We start from the raw sequence: 19,864 nt of genomic DNA, 5'->3' as shown, positions 1-19,864 counted from the left end.
TAGAAACTACTTGATTAGTTCACACTGATAGCCAACAGTCAATAGAAACTACTTAATTAGTTCACACTGATAGTCAACAATCAATAGTAACTACTTCATTAGTTTTTCTTTTGGTAAGAAATCAAAGTTTTCTTAAGTTATTAGACATCATACAGAAGTAAATAAAAGAACCGAATGTTAAACTTATGTTTTTAGTCGGAGAAGATAATGTAGTTTCCTCTTTTTCTCTACTTAGTTTTAAAACTTGTTATTTTGCTTCAGTTCATGTTGTTTTTATTTTCTTCCTTATTATTGAAGTAGTTTCACGAATATCAGTGACGCCAAGTGACTTCAACTATTATTAAGCGGAATTCTAAAATAAATTATTTTGCAAAGAGATGAATCATATTGTGCAATAAGTCCATCAAACAGGGATTACCACTCACTGTATACGAGAGTACTGCTAGAACTCACTGTATACGAGAGTACTGCTAGAACTTCATGTTTTATTCAGCAATCTTACGTCTCAATTATTTAATCAAACAATTTTTATATTAATACTGAAAACTCGGATATTTACAGACATTTTTTATTTGTTTATTACACGAAACGTCTGACAGTTGGTTGTTGTAAGTCCATTAACAAAACGCCTGTTTTCATTTGACAATTATTTTTGATCTGTTTTTTCCCAGTGGCTCCAGTAATAGATGACAACTTTTTTCCTGATAAAGTTACCGTAACAGAAGGAATGACGGCTCGGCTCTACTGCAGTGTGGCTGAAGGAGAGCCCCCCATAAAAATACACTGGGTGAAGGACGGAGAAATACTGATGACCAAAGGTCACGTGAATGTAGATAACTCTCAGGAATATTCAGTGGTTGTTTTCAAGCACGTGACCGCAAGAGACAATGGGAAGTACACGTGCATTGCCTCCAACAGTGCAGCCTCTGTTAACAGGACCACAGAGCTGATTGTCAATGGTTTGTGGTATTTCTTTCTGTACCTACATTTCTGTACAGACTAACTGAGTCTCTGAACATCTCGGGTGCAAGCTAACCCGTGGAATTAAATTGGTGCGTCAGTTGTTCATCTTATGTTGATCTATTTAACACTAGTTTCGGCACGTTTTTGTAACGCATTATTACACTGGCGCTAATATTTATAATAGTTTTACTTATTTTCAGGCCCGGCATGGCCAGGTGGGTCAAGGCGTTCGACTCGTAACTCGAGGGGCGCGGGTTCGAAACCCTGTCACACCAAACATACTCACCTTTCAGCCGTGGGGGCGTTATCATTACGTTACGGTCAATCCCACTATTCATAAGTAAAAGAGTAGTCCAAGAGTTGGCGGTGGGTGGTGATGACCAGCTGCCTTCCCTCTAGTCTTATACTGCTAAATTAGGGATGTCGCTCGTCCACAGCTCTCGTGTGGCTTTGCCACCAGATTGTTTTATCTTATCACTTACTAGCAAATGATAGGAAAAATGTGCTTCTATTTTTTATTGAGATAATAAACATTAAAAGTGCAACAAAATACATAAATGTGCCAATATTGAAAAAAAGACCTACTGTTTTCAAGAAGTCTCTCAATATGAAATTTGGTGGGGGTCTAACCCTCTCATGACTATCTTCATGCTATCCTGTGTCACTGCACCAAGTTTGATGCTTATTGTTCAAGAAATGTTGAAATGTAAACGTTGGGTAGATATACAACATGCATTTTTTTTTCCCCCGTACCTCTGCCCCCTCTAGTGGCACAGCTGAATGTCTGCGGACTTACAACGCTATAGACCACGTTTCGATATCCGTGTTGGACATAGCACAGACAGTCCGTTTGTGTTTCACTACAAATATGTTTAGTGATTCCAAAACTTATGTCTGTCATTTGATGTTAAGATAAATAATGGGCTGTTTGTGATATGTCTACTATAAATATCGAAGTCTACTTCTGAAGCTATAAACTTTCAAAGTTACAGCCTAGCCACCAGGAAGCTATCTATTAAAACATTTTTTATACTCACATATTTTATTGTTTTACCTATTTATCAACAGGCTTAGTTTTTAGTTCACGTTTTTCAGAATAAAACACAGTAAATGTATTTTTTAATTACAAAATGTATTAATACTGATAATAAATACGTCAGTGCACCAGATATAAAGTAGAAATTCAGCCCCTCATCTTCAACGATACTGATCGCCATCAAGCGGTAAAAATATAAACAAATACTAGTTGTATTTGGTGATTAAAAATGCTTAAATCACCGCAAAAATACATGTTAAGTCTACGGACTTTAAACATGAAATTCCATAATACCAGTGCACAAATAGCTCATTGTGTAACATTGCGCTTAAAAAATAAAAACAGCATGAGAAAATTATTTGTTTATTTTCACCATGAACATTTTCTATAAGACAACCGTACGTTTTGGTACCAATATTTTTTACATTACTTGAAATATTCATGAAATAATAAATAAAGTAAATTATGTTTCCTCATGCTCAGTGCCACCTAGGTGGATTATTTCTCCCACTAACAAATCAGCGGTCGAAGGTCGAGACATTTATTTAGACTGCTCAGCTAGTGGTTCGCCGCGACCCGTGATAACATGGAGAAAATCCAAAGGTAAAGTAATAATGAGATTTGTAGTTTCGTTATAATTTATGTAAAGAGAAAGTCGAACTCGGTACAAAGTGTTTAACATGTAATAGGCCTAACTGTAATGTCTTGTGGAAAGTGTAATTAATTACGACCGTGCGTCACTGGCTTGGAAATGTTTATAAAACACCGCAAAAACAGTTTTCTGTAACTTTATTTAACGTAACTAAAACCAATAAACTAGACAAAGAAGGTTTTTAATCAAACGTTACTCACTGTAAATATGTAAACATGTGTAACAACCGTACAGAGTGAATAAAAGAACTTGTGTAACACCCGTACAGAGTCAATAAGTGAACTTATGTAACACCTCAACACAGTAAATATGTATATTTGTATAATATGTTTACCGTGAACTCTCAAAATTGTGTAACGTGTACATATGATGTGAACTTGTATAACGTGTATATATCATGTAAACTTATGCAACATGTGCAGACAGCTCCTAAACTTCTATAACATATGTATGTGTTCATGTAATATGTGTATATGATGGACGTGAAAACTTGTGTAACGTGTGTAAAAAGCTTATGTAACATGAGTATACATGCAATGTATGTGCATGTGTAACACTGGTCTTCTGTGAATTTACATCTATGGTAAACAATATACTTCAACATAAATATATATATTTTTGTTCTTAGAACGTCACATGATTTTTTATCCAGTAGTTATTACAATATAACTCCCATCGTGAAGTACTTGAAACTGTATAATAGTCGTGTTTCCGTATGAGACTGTAATCGTATTTGATATACAGATCAGAAAGACATTACTCTGATTAAAATGTAAGCTAAGTTAGGAGACAAAAAATCCGTCATGTTGTGATACTTTCATGTCTTCCAGGCCAGAATCCAGGAGATTTTGTTTATTTATACTCGAACTCCCGAGTGCAAATCTTTGGAAACGGTACACTGCTTTTCCGAAACGTTCAGGAATCAGATGAGGGTTATTTACTGTGTCAAGCAACGAACCGTATCGGTATTGGACTACGACAGCTTACTTTCCTTGAAGTTCAGGGTAAGAAAGTTCATGTATTGTTACTAGTTTTATTGTGGTCTGATATCATCTGTGATTTATTGATAGTTCATGTATTGTTACTAGTTTTATTGTGGTGTGATATCTCCTGTGATTTATTGATAAGTAATGTATTGTTATTAGTTTTATTGTGATCTGATATCATCTGTGATTTATTGATAAGTAATGTATTGTTACTAGTTTTATTGTGGTCTGATATCACCTGTGATTTATTGATAAGTAATGTATTGTTACTAGTTTTATTGTGGTCTGATATCACATGTGATTTATTGATAGTTCATGTATTGTTACTAGTTTTATTGTGGTCTGATATCACCTGTGATTTATTGATAAGTAATGTATTGTTACTAGTTTTATTGTGGTCTGATATCACCTGTGATTTATTGATAGTTCATGTATTGTTACTAGTTTTATTGTGGTCTGATATCACCTGTGATTTATTGATAAGTAATGTATTGTTACTAGTTTTATTGTGCTCTGATATCACCTGTGATTTATTGATAAGTAATGTATTGTTACTAGTTTTATTGTGGTCTGATATCACCTGTGATTTATTGATAGTTCATGTATTGTTACTAGTTTTATTGTGGTCTGATATCACCTGTGATTTATTAATAGGTTTTGTATTGTTACTAGTTTTATTGTGGTCTGATATCACCTGTGATTTATTGATAGTTCATGTATTGTTACTAGTTTTATTGTGGTCTGATATCACCTGTGATTCATTAATAGGTTTTGTATTGTTACTAGTTTTATTGTGGTCTGATATCACCTGTGATTTATTGATAGTTCATGTATTGTTACTAGTTTTATTGTGGTCTGATATCACCTGTGATTTATTGATAGGTTATGTATTGTTACTAGTTTTATTGTGGTCTGATATCACCTGTGATTTATTGATAAGTAATGTATTGTTACTAGTTTTATTGTGGTCTGATATCACATGTGATTTATTGATAAGTAATGTATTGTTACTAGTTTTATTGTGGTCTGATATCACCTGTGATTTATTAATAGGTTATGTATTGTTACTAGTTTTATTGTGGTCTGATATCACCTGTGATTTATTGATAAGTAATGTATTGTTACTAGTTTTATTGTGGTCTGATATCACCTGTGATTTATTAATAGGTTTTGTATTGTTACTAGTTTTATTGTGGTCTGATATCACCTGTGATTTATTGATAGTTCATGTATTGTTACTAGTTTTATTGTGGTCTGATATCACCTGTGATTTATTGATAGGTTATGTATTGTTACTAGTTTTATTGTGGTCTGATATCACCTGTGATTTATTGATAAGTAATGTATTGTTACTAGTTTTATTGTGGTCCGATATCACATGTGATTTATTGATAGGTTATGTATTGTTACTAGTTTTATTGTGGTCTGATATCACCTGTGATTTATTAATAGGTTTTGTATTGTTACTAGTTTTATTGTGGTCTGATATCACCTGTGATTTATTGATAGGTTATGTATTGTTACTAGTTTTATTGTGGTCTGATATCACCTGTGATTTATTAATAGGTTTTGTATTGTTACTAGTTTTATTGTGGTCTGATATCACCTGTGATTTATTGATAGGTTATGTATTGTTACTAGTTTTATTGTGGTGTGATATCTCCTGTGATTTATTGATAGGTTATGTATTGTTACTAGTTTTATTATGGTCTGATATCACCTGTGATTTATTGATAGATTATGTATTGTTACTAGTTTTATTGTGGTGTGATATCTCCTGTGATTTATTGATAAGTAATGTATTGTTACTAGTTTTATTGTGGTCTGATATCACCTGTGATTTATTGATAGATTATGTATTGTTACTAGTTTTATTGTGGTGTGATATCTCCTGTGATTTATTGATAAGTAATGTATTGTTACTAGTTTTATTGTGGTCTGATATCACCTGTGATTTATTGATAGATTATGTATTGTTACTAGTTTTATTGTGGTGTGATATCTCCTGTGATTTATTGATAAGTAATGTATTGTTACTAGTTTTATTGCGGTCTGATATCACCTGTGATTTATTGATAGGTCATGTATTGTTACTAGTTTTATTGTGGTCTGATATCACCTGTGGTTTATTGATAGGTTTTGTATTGTTACTAGTTTTATTGTGGTCTGATATCACCTGTGGTTTATTGACAAATCATGTATTGTTACTAGTTTTATTGTGGTCTGATATCACCTGTGATTTATTGATAAGTAATGTATTGTTACTAGTTTTATTGTGGTCTGATATCACCTGTGATTTATTAATAGGTTTTGTATTGTTACTAGTTTTATTGTGGTCTGATATCACCTGTGATTTATTGATAGTTCATGTATTGTTACTAGTTTTATTGTGGTCTGATATCACCTGTGATTTATTGATAGGTTATGTATTGTTACTAGTTTTATTGTGGTCTGATATCACCTGTGATTTATTGATAAGTAATGTATTGTTACTAGTTTTATTGTGGTCCGATATCACATGTGATTTATTGATAGGTTATGTATTGTTACTAGTTTTATTGTGGTCTGATATCACCTGTGATTTATTAATAGGTTTTGTATTGTTACTAGTTTTATTGTGGTCTGATATCACCTGTGATTTATTGATAGGTTATGTATTGTTACTAGTTTTATTGTGGTCTGATATCACCTGTGATTTATTAATAGGTTTTGTATTGTTACTAGTTTTATTGTGGTCTGATATCACCTGTGATTTATTGATAGGTTATGTATTGTTACTAGTTTTATTGTGGTGTGATATCTCCTGTGATTTATTGATAGGTTATGTATTGTTACTAGTTTTATTGTGGTCTGATATCACCTGTGATTTATTGATAGATTATGTATTGTTACTAGTTTTATTGTGGTGTGATATCTTCTGTGATTTATTGATAAGTAATGTATTGTTACTAGTTTTATTGTGGTCTGATATCACCTGTGATTTATTGATAGATTATGTATTGTTACTAGTTTTATTGTGGTGTGATATCTCCTGTGATTTATTGATAAGTAATGTATTGTTACTAGTTTTATTGTGGTCTGATATCACCTGTGATTTATTGATAGATTATGTATTGTTACTAGTTTTATTGTGGTGTGATATCTCCTGTGATTTATTGATAAGTAATGTATTGTTACTAGTTTTATTGTGGTCTGATATCACCTGTGATTTATTGATAGGTCATGTATTGTTACTAGTTTTATTGTGGTCTGATATCACCTGTGGTTTATTGATAGGTTTTGTATTGTTACTAGTTTTATTGTGGTCTGATATCACCTGTGGTTTATTGACAGGTCATGTATTGTTACTAGTTTTATTGTGGTCTGATATCACCTGTGATTTATTGATAGGTTATGTATTGTTACTAGTTTTATTGTGGTCTGATATCACCTGTGATTTATTTAAAGGTCATGTATTGTTACTACTTTTATTGTGGTGTGATATCTCCTGTGATTTATTGATCAGTAATGTATTGTTACTACTTTTATTGTGGTCTGATATCACCTGTGATTTATTGATAGGTTATGTATTGTTACTAGTTTTATTGTGGTCTGATATCACCTGTGATTTATTTAAAGGTCATGTATTGTTACTACTTTTATTGTGGTGTGATATCTCCTGTGATTTATTGATAAGTAATGTATTGTTACTAGTTTTATTGTGGTCTGATATCACCTGTGATTTATTGATAGGTTATGTATTGTTACTAGTTTTATTGTGGTCTGATATCACCTGTGATTTATTTAAAGGTCATGTATTGTTACTACTTTTATTGTGGTGTGATATCTCCTGTGATTTATTGATAAGTAATGTATTGTTACTAGTTTTATTGTGGTCTGATATCACCTGTGATTTATTGATAGGTCATGTATTGTTACTAGTTTTATTGTGGTCTGATATCACTTGTGATTTATTGATAGGTCATGTATTGTTACTAGTTTTATTGTGGTCTGATATCACTTGTGATTTATTGATAGGTCATGTATTGTTACTAGTTTTATTGTGGTCTGATATCACCTGTGGTTTATTGATAGGTTTTGTATTGTTACTAGTTTTATTGTGGTCTGATATCACCTGTGATTTATTGATAGGTTATGTATTGTTACTAGTTTTATTGTGGTCTGATATCACCTGTGATTTATTGATAGTTCATGTATTGTTACTAGTTTTATTGTGGTCTGATATCACCTGTGATTTATTGATAGGTCATGTATTGTTACTACTTTTATTGTGGTCTGATATCACCTGTGATTTATTGATAGGTCATGTATTGTTACTACTTTTATTGTGGTGTGATATCTCCTGTGATTTATTGATAAGTAATGTATTGTTACTAGTTTTATTGTGGTCTGATATCACCTGTGATTTGTTCGGTCATGTATTGTTACTAGTTTTATTGTGGTCTGATATCACCTATGATTTATTGATAGGTCATGTATTGTTACTAGTTTTATTGTGGTCTGACATCACCTGTGGTTTATTGATTGGTTATGTATTGTTACTAGTTTTATTGTGGTCTGATATCACCTGTGGTTTATTGATTGGTTATGTATTGTTACTAGTTTTATTGTGGTCTGACATCACCTGTGGTTTATTGATTGGTTATGTATTGTTACTAGTTTTATTGTGGTCTGACATCACCTGTGGTTTATTGATTGGTTATGTATTGTTACTAGTTTTATTGTGGTCTGATATCACCTGTGATTTATTTAAAGGTCATGTATTGTTACTACTTTTTTTGTGGTGTGATATCTCCTGTGATTTATTGATAAGTAATGTATTGTTACTAGTTTTATTGTGGTCTGATATCACCTGTGATTTATTGATAGGTCATGTATTGTTACTAGTTTTATTGTGGTCTGATATCACTTGTGATTTATTGATAGGTCATGTATTGTTACTAGTTTTATTGTGGTCTGATATCACTTGTGATTTATTGATAGGTCATGTATTGTTACTAGTTTTATTGTGGTCTGATATCACCTGTGGTTTATTGATAGGTTTTGTATTGTTACTAGTTTTATTGTGGTCTGATATCACCTGTGATTTATTGATAGGTTATGTATTGTTACTAGTTTTATTGTGGTCTGATATCACCTGTGATTTATTGATAGTTCATGTATTGTTACTAGTTTTATTGTGGTCTGATATCACCTGTGATTTATTGATAGGTCATGTATTGTTACTACTTTTATTGTGGTCTGATATCACCTGTGATTTATTGATAGGTCATGTATTGTTACTACTTTTATTGTGGTGTGATATCTCCTGTGATTTATTGATAAGTAATGTATTGTTACTAGTTTTATTGTGGTCTGATATCACCTGTGATTTGTTCGGTCATGTATTGTTACTAGTTTTATTGTGGTCTGATATCACCTGTGATTTATTGATAGGTCATGTATTGTTACTAGTTTTTTGTGGTCTGACATCACCTGTGGTTTATTGATTGGTTATGTATTGTTACTAGTTTTATTGTGGTCTGATATCACCTGTGGTTTATTGATTGGTTATGTATTGTTACTAGTTTTATTGTGGTCTGACATCACCTGTGGTTTATTGATTGGTTATGTATTGTTACTAGTTTTATTGTGGTCTGACATCACCTGTGGTTTATTGATTGGTTATGTATTGTTACTAGTTTTATTGTGGTCTGATATCACCTGTGATTTATTGATAGGTTATGAATTGTTACTAGTTTTATTGTGGTCTGATATCACCTGTGATTTATTGAGATGTCATGTATTGTTACTAGTTTTCATGTGGTCTGATATCAACTGTGATTTATTGATAAGTAATGTATTGTTACTAGTTTTATTGTGGTCTAATATCACCTGTGATTTATTGATAGGTCATGTATTGTTACAAGTTTTATTGTGATCTCATATTTCCTGTGATTTATTGATAAGTAATGTATTGTTACAAGTTTTATTGTGGTCTGATATCACATGGGATTTATTGATAAGTAATGTATTGTTACTAGTTTTATTGTGGTCTAATATCACCTGTGATTTATTGATAGGTCATGTATTGTTACAAGTTTTATTGTGATCTCATATTTCCTGTGATTTATTGATAAGTAATGTATTGTTACAAGTTTTATTGTGGTCTGATATCACCTATGATTTATTGTAAGGTCATGTATTGTTACTCGTTTTATTGTGATCTTATATCACATGGGATTTATTGATAGTTCATGTATTGTTACTAGTTTTATTGTGGTCTGATATCACCTGTGATTTATTGATAGGTCATGTATTGTTACTACTTTTATTGTGGTCTGATATCACCTGTGATTTATTGATAGGTCATGTATTGTTACTACTTTTATTGTGGTGTGATATCTCCTGTGATTTATTGATAAGTAATGTATTGTTACTAGTTTTATTGTGGTCTGATATCACCTGTGATTTGTTCGGTCATGTATTGTTACTAGTTTTATTGTGGTCTGATATCACCTGTGATTTATTGATAGGTCATGTATTGTTACTAGTTTTTTGTGGTCTGACATCACCTGTGGTTTATTGATTGGTTATGTATTGTTACTAGTTTTATTGTGGTCTGATATCACCTGTGGTTTATTGATTGGTTATGTATTGTTACTAGTTTTATTGTGGTCTGACATCACCTGTGGTTTATTGATTGGTTATGTATTGTTACTAGTTTTATTGTGGTCTGACATCACCTGTGGTTTATTGATTGGTTATGTATTGTTACTAGTTTTATTGTGGTCTGATATCACCTGTGATTTATTGATAGGTTATGAATTGTTACTAGTTTTATTGTGGTCTGATATCACCTGTGATTTATTGAGATGTCATGTATTGTTACTAGTTTTCATGTGGTCTGATATCAACTGTGATTTATTGATAAGTAATGTATTGTTACTAGTTTTATTGTGGTCTAATATCACCTGTGATTTATTGATAGGTCATGTATTGTTACAAGTTTTATTGTGATCTCATATTTCCTGTGATTTATTGATAAGTAATGTATTGTTACAAGTTTTATTGTGGTCTGATATCACATGGGATTTATTGATAAGTAATGTATTGTTACTAGTTTTATTGTGGTCTAATATCACCTGTGATTTATTGATAGGTCATGTATTGTTACAAGTTTTATTGTGATCTCATATTTCCTGTGATTTATTGATAAGTAATGTATTGTTACAAGTTTTATTGTGGTCTGATATCACCTATGATTTATTGTAAGGTCATGTATTGTTACTCGTTTTATTGTGATCTTATATCACATGGGATTTATTGACAGGTCATGTATTGTTACTAGTTTTATTGTGGTCTGATATCACCTGTGATTTATTGATAGGTTATGTATTGTTACTAGTTTTATTGTTGTCTGATATCACCTGTGATTTATTGATAAGTAATGTATAGTTACTAGTTTTATTCTGGTTTAGTATATCCTGTAATTTATTTATAGGCCATGTATAGTAACTAGTTTTATTGTGATCTGATATCATCTGTGATTTATTGATGGGTCATGTATAGTTACTAGTTTTATTGTGGTCTCATATCACTTGTGATTTATTGAAAAGTAATGTATAGTTACTAGTTTTGTTGTGGTCTGATATCTCCTGTGATTTATTAATAGGTCATTAACTGTCACTGGTTTCATTGTGGTCTGATATCACCTGTGATTTATTGATAGGTCATGTATAGTTACTAGTTTTATTGTGATTTGATATCTTTTGCAATTTATTGATGGGTCATGAACTGTCACTAGTTTTTTTGTCGTCTGATGTCACCTGTGATTTATTGATAAGTAATGTATAGTTACTAGTTTTATTGTGGTCTGATATCTCCTGTGATTTATTAATAGGTCATGTATAGTTACTTGTTATATTGTGATTTATTGATGGGTCATGTATAGTTACTAGTTTTATTGTGGTCTGATATCTCCTGAATTTATTGATAAGTAATGTACTGTTACTAGTTTTATTGTGGTCTAATATCACCTGTGATTTATTGATAGGTCATGTATTGTTACAAGTTTTATTGTGATCTTATATTTCCTGTGATTTATTGATAAGTAATGTATTGTTACTAGTTTTATTGTGGTCTGATATCACCTATGATTTATTGTAAGGTCATGTATTGTTACTCTTTTTATTGTGATCTTATATCACATGGGATTTATTGACAGGTCATGTATTGTTACTGGTTTTATTATGGTCTGATATCACTTGTGATTTATTGATAGGACATGTATTGTTACTAGTTTTATTGTGGTCTGATATCATCTGTGATTTATTGATGGGTCATGCATAGTTACTAGTTTTATTGTGGTCTGATAGCACCTGTGATTTATTGATAGGTCACGTATAGTTACTAGTTTTATTGTGGTCTAGTATATCCTGTGATTTATTGATAGGTAATGTATAGTTACTAGTTTTATTGTGATTTGATATCTTTTGCGATTTATTGATGGGTCATGAACTGTCACTAGTTTTATTGTTGTCTGATGTCACCTGTGATTTATTGATAAGTAATGTATAGTTTATAGTTTTATGTGGTCTGATATCTCCTGTGATTTATTAATAGGTCATGTATAGTTACTAGTTTTATTGTGGTCTGATATCTCCTGAATTTATTGATAAGTAATGTATTGTTACTAGTTTTATTGTTGTCTAATGTCACCTGTGATTTATTGATAGGTCATGTATTGTTACAAGTTTTATTGTGATCTTATATTTCCTGTCATTTATTGATAAGTAATGTATTGTTACTAGTTTTATTGTGGTCTGATATCACCTATGATTTATTGTAAGGTCATGTATTGTTACTCGTTTTATTGTGATCTTATATCACAAGGGATTTATTGACAGGTCATGTATTGTTACTGGTTTTATTATGGTCTGATATCACTTGTGATTTATTGATAGGACATGTATTGTTACTAGTGTTATTGTGGTCTGATATTATCTGTGATTTATTGATGGGTCATGTATAGTTACTAGTTTTATTGAGGTGTGATATCACTTGTGATTTATTGAAAAGTAATGTATAGTTACTAGTTTTGTTGTGGTCTGATATCTCCTGTGATTTATTAATAGGTCATTAACTGTCACTGGTTTCATTGTGGTCTGATATCACCTGTGATTTATTGATAGGTCATGTATTGTTACTACTTTTATTGTGGTGTGATATCTCCTGTGATTTATTGATAAGTAATGTATTGTTACTAGTTTTATTGTGGTCTGATATCACCTGTGATTTATTAATAGGTCATGTATAGTTACTAGTTTTATTGTGGTCTGATATCTCCTGAATTTATTGATAAGTAATGTATTGTTACTAGTTTTATTGTTGTCTAATGTCACCTGTGATTTATTGATAGGTCATGTATTGTTACAAGTTTTATTGTGATCTCATATTTCCTGTGATTTATTGATAAGTAATGTATTGTTACAAGTTTTATTGTGGTCTGATATCACCTATGATTTATTGTAAGGTCATGTATTGTTACTCGTTTTATTGTGATCTTATATCACATGGGATTTATTGACAGGTCATGTATTGTTACTAGTTTTATTGTGGTCTGATATCACCTGTGATTTATTGATAGGTTATGTATTGTTACTAGTTTTATTGTTGTCTGATATCACCTGTGATTTATTGATAAGTAATGTATAGTTACTAGTTTTATTCTGGTTTAGTATATCCTGTAATTTATTTATAGGCCATGTATAGTAACTAGTTTTATTGTGATCTGATATCATCTGTGATTTATTGATGGGTCATGTATAGTTACTAGTTTTATTGTGGTCTCATATCACTTGTGATTTATTGAAAAGTAATGTATAGTTACTAGTTTTGTTGTGGTCTGATATCTCCTGTGATTTATTAATAGGTCATTAACTGTCACTGGTTTCATTGTGGTCTGATATCACCTGTGATTTATTGATAGGTCATGTATAGTTACTAGTTTTATTGTGATTTGATATCTTTTGCAATTTATTGATGGGTCATGAACTGTCACTAGTTTTTTTGTCGTCTGATGTCACCTGTGATTTATTGATAAGTAATGTATAGTTACTAGTTTTATTGTGGTCTGATATCTCCTGTGATTTATTAATAGGTCATGTATAGTTACTTGTTATATTGTGATTTATTGATGGGTCATGTATAGTTACTAGTTTTATTGTGGTCTGATATCTCCTGAATTTATTGATAAGTAATGTACTGTTACTAGTTTTATTGTGGTCTAATATCACCTGTGATTTATTGATAGGTCATGTATTGTTACAAGTTTTATTGTGATCTTATATTTCCTGTGATTTATTGATAAGTAATGTATTGTTACTAGTTTTATTGTGGTCTGATATCACCTATGATTTATTGTAAGGTCATGTATTGTTACTCTTTTTTGTTGTGATCTTATATCACATGGGATTTATTGACAGGTCATGTATTGTTACTGGTTTTATTATGGTCTGATATCACTTGTGATTTATTGATAGGACATGTATTGTTACTAGTTTTATTGTGGTCTGATATCATCTGTGATTTATTGATGGGTCATGCATAGTTACTAGTTTTATTGTGGTCTGATAGCACCTGTGATTTATTGATAGGTCACGTATAGTTACTAGTTTTATTGTGGTCTAGTATATCCTGTGATTTATTGATAGGTAATGTATAGTTACTAGTTTTATTGTGATTTGATATCTTTTGCGATTTATTGATGGGTCATGAACTGTCACTAGTTTTATTGTTGTCTGATGTCACCTGTGATTTATTGATAAGTAATGTATAGTTTATAGTTTTATGTGGTCTGATATCTCCTGTGATTTATTAATAGGTCATGTATAGTTACTAGTTTTATTGTGGTCTGATATCTCCTGAATTTATTGATAAGTAATGTATTGTTACTAGTTTTATTGTTGTCTAATGTCACCTGTGATTTATTGATAGGTCATGTATTGTTACAAGTTTTATTGTGATCTTATATTTCCTGTCATTTATTGATAAGTAATGTATTGTTACTAGTTTTATTGTGGTCTGATATCACCTATGATTTATTGTAAGGTCATGTATTGTTACTCGTTTTATTGTGATCTTATATCACAAGGGATTTATTGACAGGTCATGTATTGTTACTGGTTTTATTATGGTCTGATATCACTTGTGATTTATTGATAGGACATGTATTGTTACTAGTGTTATTGTGGTCTGATATTATCTGTGATTTATTGATGGGTCATGTATAGTTACTAGTTTTATTGAGGTGTGATATCACTTGTGATTTATTGAAAAGTAATGTATAGTTACTAGTTTTGTTGTGGTCTGATATCTCCTGTGATTTATTAATAGGTCATTAACTGTCACTGGTTTCATTGTGGTCTGATATCACCTGTGATTTATTGATAGGTCATGTATTGTTACTACTTTTATTGTGGTGTGATATCTCCTGTGATTTATTGATAAGTAATGTATTGTTACTAGTTTTATTGTGGTCTGATATCACCTGTGATTTATTGATAGAACATGTATTGTTACTAGTTTTATTGTGGTCTGATATCACCTGTGATTTATTGATAGGTCATGTATTGTTACTACTTTTATCGTGGTGTGATATCTCCTGTGATTTATTGATAAGTAATGTATTGTTACTAGTTTTATTGTGGTCTGATATCACCTGTGATTTATTGATAGGTCATGTATTGTTACTAGTTTTATTGTGGTGTGATATCACCTGTGATTTATTGATAGGTCATGTATTGTTGCTAGTTTTATTGTGGTCTGATATCACCTGTGATTTATTGATAGTTCATGTATTGTTACTAGTTTTATTGTGGTGTGATATCACCTGTGATTTATTGATAGGTCATGTATTGTTACTACTTTTATTGTGGTATGATATCACCTGTGATTTATTGATAGGTTATGTATTGTTGCTAGTTTTATTGTGGTCTGATATCACCTGTGATTTATTGATAGTTCATGTATTGTTACTAGTTTTATTGTGGTGTGATATCACCTGTGATTTATTGATAGGTCATGTATTGTTACTACTTTTATTGTGGTATGATATCATCTCTGATTTATTGATGGGTCATGTATAGTTACTAGTTTTATTGTGGTCTGATATCACTTGTGATTTATTGAAAAGTAATGTATAGTTACCAGTTTTGTTGTGGTCTGATATCTCCTGTGATTTATTAATAGGTCATTAACTGTCACTGGTTTTATTATGGTCTGATATCACTTGTGATTTATTGATAGGTCATGTATAGTTACTAGTTTTATTGTGGTCTAGTATATCCTGTGATTTATTGATAGGTAATGTATAGTTACTAGTTTTATTGTGATTTGATATCTTTTGCGATTTATTGATGGGTCATGAACTGTCACTAGTTTTATTGTTGTCTGATGTCACCTGTGATTTATTGATAAGTAATGTATAGTTAATAGTTTTATGTGGTCTGATATATCCTGTGATTTATTAATAGGTCATGTATAGTTACTAGTTTTATTGTGGTCTGATATCTCCTGAATTTATTGATAAGTAATGTATTGTTACTAGTTTTATTGTGGTCTAATATAACCTGTGATTTATTGATAGGTCATGTATTGTTACAAGTTTTATTGTGATCTTATATTTCCTGTGATTTATTGATAAGTAATGTATTGTTACTAGTTTTATTGTGGTCTGATATCACCTATGATTTATTGTAAGGTCATGTATTGTTACTCGTTTTATTGTGATCTTATATCACATGGGATTTATTGACAGGTCATGTATTGTTACTGGTTTTATTATGGTCTGATATCACTTGTGATTTATTGATAGGACATGTATTGTTACTAGTTTTATTGTGGTCTGATATCATCTGTGATTTATTGATGGGTCATGTATAGTTACTAGTTTTATTGTGGTCTGATATCACTTGTGATTTATTGAAAAGTAATGTATAGTTACTAGTTTTGTTGTGGTCTGATATCTCCTGTGATTTATTAATAGGTCATTAACTGTCACTGGTTTCATTGTGGTCTGATATCACCTGTGATTTATTGATAGGTCATGTATAGTTACTAGTTTTATTGTGGTCTACTATATCCTGTGATGTATTGATAGGTAATGTATAGTTACTAGTTTTATTGTGATTTGATATCTGTTGCGATTTATTGATGGGTCATGAACTGTCACTAGTTTTATTTTTGTCTGATGTCACCTGTGATTTATTGATAAGTAATGTATAGTTACTAGTTTTATTGTGGTCTGATATCTCCTGTGATTTATTAATAGGTCATGAACTGTCACTAGTTTTATTGTGGTCTGATATCACCTGTGATTTATTGATAGGTCATGTATAGTTACTTGTTATATTGTGATCTGATATCATCTGTGATTTATTGATGGGTCATGTATAGTTACTAGTTTTATTGTGGTCTGATATCTCCTGTAATCTATTGATAAGTAATGTATTGTTACTAGTTTTATTGTGGTCTGATATCACCTGTGATTTATTGTTGGTCATGTGTTGTTACTAGTTTTATTGTGGTCTGATATCACCTGTGATTTATTGATAGGTCATGTATTGTTACTAGTTTTATTGTGGTGTGGTATCATCTGTGATTTATTGATGGGTCATGTATAGTTACTAGTTTTATTGTGGAGTGGTATCATCTGTGATTTATTGATGGGTGATGTATAGTTACTAGTTTTATTGTGATCTGATATCGCCTGCGATTTATTGATGGGTCATGAACTGTCACTGGTTTTATTGTGGTGTGATATCTCCTGTGATTTATTGATAAGTAATGTATTGTTACTAGTTTTATTGTGGTTTGATAACTCCTGGGATTTATTGATAAGTAATGTATTTTACTTGTTTTATTGTCGTTTGATATCACCTGTGATTTATTGATAAATAATGTATTGTTACTGATTTTATTGTGGTCTGATATCACCTGTGATTTATTGATAAGACATGTATTGTAACCAGTTTTATTGTGTTCTGATATATCCTGTGATTTATTGATAGGTCAAGTATAGTTACTAGTTTTATTGTGGTCTGATATGACTAATGATTTATTGATAGGTCATGTATAGTTACTAGTTTTATTGTGGTCTCATATATCCTGTGATTTATTAATAGGTCATGAACTGTCACTAGTTTTATTGTGGTCTGATATCATCTCTGATTTATTGATAGGTCATGTGTAGTTACTTGTTTTATTGTGAGCTGATATCATCTGTGATTTATTCCTTGGTCATGTATAGTTACTAGTTTTATTGTGGTGTGATATCATCTCTGATTTATTGATGGGTCGTGTATAATTACTAGATTTATTGTGGTCTGATATCACCTGTGATTTATTGTTGGTCATGTGTTGTTACTAGTTTTATTGTGGTCTGATATCACCTGTGATTTATTGGTAAGTAATGTATTGTTACTAGTTTTATTGTGGTCTGATATCACCTGTCATTTATTGATAGGTTGTGTATTGTTACTAGTTTAGTGTGATATGATACCACCTGTGATTCATTGAGAGGTCATGTATTGTTACTAGTTTTATTGTGGTCTGATATCATCTGTGATTTATTGATGGGTCATGTATAGTTACTAGTTTTATTGTGGAGTGGTATCATCTGTGATTTATTGATGGATCATGTATAGTTACTAGTTTTATTGTGGTCTGATATCTCCTGTGATTTATTGATAAGTAATGTATAGTTACTAGTTTTATTGTGGTTTGATAACTCCTGGGATTTATTGATAAATAATGTATTGTTACTGGTTTTATTGTGGTCTGATATCACCTGTGATTTATTGATAAGACATGTATTGTAACCAGTTTTATTGTGTTCTGATATATCCTGTGATTTATTGATAGGTCAAGTATAGTTACTAGTTTTATTGTGGTCTGATATGACTAATGATTTATTGATAGATCATGTATAGTTACTAGTTTTATTGTGGTCTCATATATCCTGTGATTTATTGATAGGTCATGTATAGTTACTAGTTTTATTGTGGTCTGATATCACCTGTGATTTATTAATAAGTAATGTATTTTTACTAGTTTTATTGTGGTATGATATCACCTGTCATTTATTAATAGGTCATGAACTGTCACTAGTTTTATTGTGGTCTGATATCATCTCTGATTTATTGATAGGTCATGTGTAGTTATTTGTTTTATTGTGAGCTGATATCATCTGTGATTTATTCCTTGGTCATGTATAGTTACTAGTTTTATTGTGGTCTGATATCATCTCTGATTTATTGATGAATCGTGTATAGTTACTAGATTTATTGTGGTCTGATATCACCTGTGATTTATTGATGGGTCATGAACTGTCTTTATTTTTATTGTGGTCTGATATCATCTCTGATTTATTGATGGGTCGTGTATAGTTACTAGATTTATTGTGGTCTGATATCACCTGTGATTTATTGATGGGTCATGAACTGTCACTAGTTTTATTGTGGTCTGATATCACTTATGATTTATTGATAAGTAATGTATATTTACTAGTTTTATTGTGGTCTAGTGTATCCTGTGATTTATTGATAGGTCATGTATATTTACTAGTTTTATTGTGATTTGATATCTCCTGCGATTTATTGATGGTTCATGAACTGTCACTGGTTTTATTGTTGTCTGATATCACCTGTGATTTATTGATAAGTAATTTATAGTTACTAGTTTTATTGTGGTCTGATATCATTTGTGGTTTATTGATAGGTTATGTATTGTTACTAGTTTTATTGTGGTCTGATATATCCTGTGATTTATTGATGGCTCATGAACTGTTACTAGTTTTATTGTGATGTAATATTCCACATGTACCCTGTTTTTTTCAAGTTAGGTGTTTTGCCTCTTGGTTCGTTACCATAAGATGTAAATTGTAGAGTGGTTTTCTATCACCAGATGACTTGCAGTCAGTATTGATAATTTCTAAGCCAAAAGTTTTTGATTGGCTATTAGAACTTTAATCAACGTCTGGAATCACTGCACAACAATTTTTTTGAAAAGTTTTGCTTCCTGAAAAGTTTTTGCTGATTGTGACAGGTTCCTGGTGGGTATGCACAAATATAGTTTTGGTTTTGCTTCATCACGTAGGAACTCTGAGAAATAGACAGTTTACTGTTTACCGGCAAAAACATATTTAATTGCCATTATGTTTCTAATATGCTGTTAAGTTCAACATAA

General features: G+C 31.0%; 1 protein-coding gene across 1 annotated transcript in view; it reads left to right on the top strand.

The window, feature by feature from the left end:
* Nucleotides 1-19,864, top strand: part of LOC143246794 (cell adhesion molecule Dscam1-like) — an 84,151-nt gene that overhangs the window by 8,367 nt on the left and 55,920 nt on the right. Inside the window, exons 4-6 of the mRNA XM_076493948.1 lie at nucleotides 672-959; nucleotides 2,483-2,602; nucleotides 3,482-3,655. Of these exons, the coding sequence (XP_076350063.1) occupies nucleotides 672-959; nucleotides 2,483-2,602; nucleotides 3,482-3,655 (582 nt within the window). The remainder of the gene's footprint in view (nucleotides 1-671; nucleotides 960-2,482; nucleotides 2,603-3,481; nucleotides 3,656-19,864) is intronic.

The sequence above is a fragment of the Tachypleus tridentatus genome, chromosome 3, assembly GCF_004210375.1.
Source record: "Tachypleus tridentatus isolate NWPU-2018 chromosome 3, ASM421037v1, whole genome shotgun sequence".
In the NCBI taxonomy this organism is placed as follows: domain Eukaryota; kingdom Metazoa; phylum Arthropoda; class Merostomata; order Xiphosura; family Limulidae; genus Tachypleus; species Tachypleus tridentatus.
This window is presented reverse-complemented; position numbering and strand designations above follow the sequence as displayed.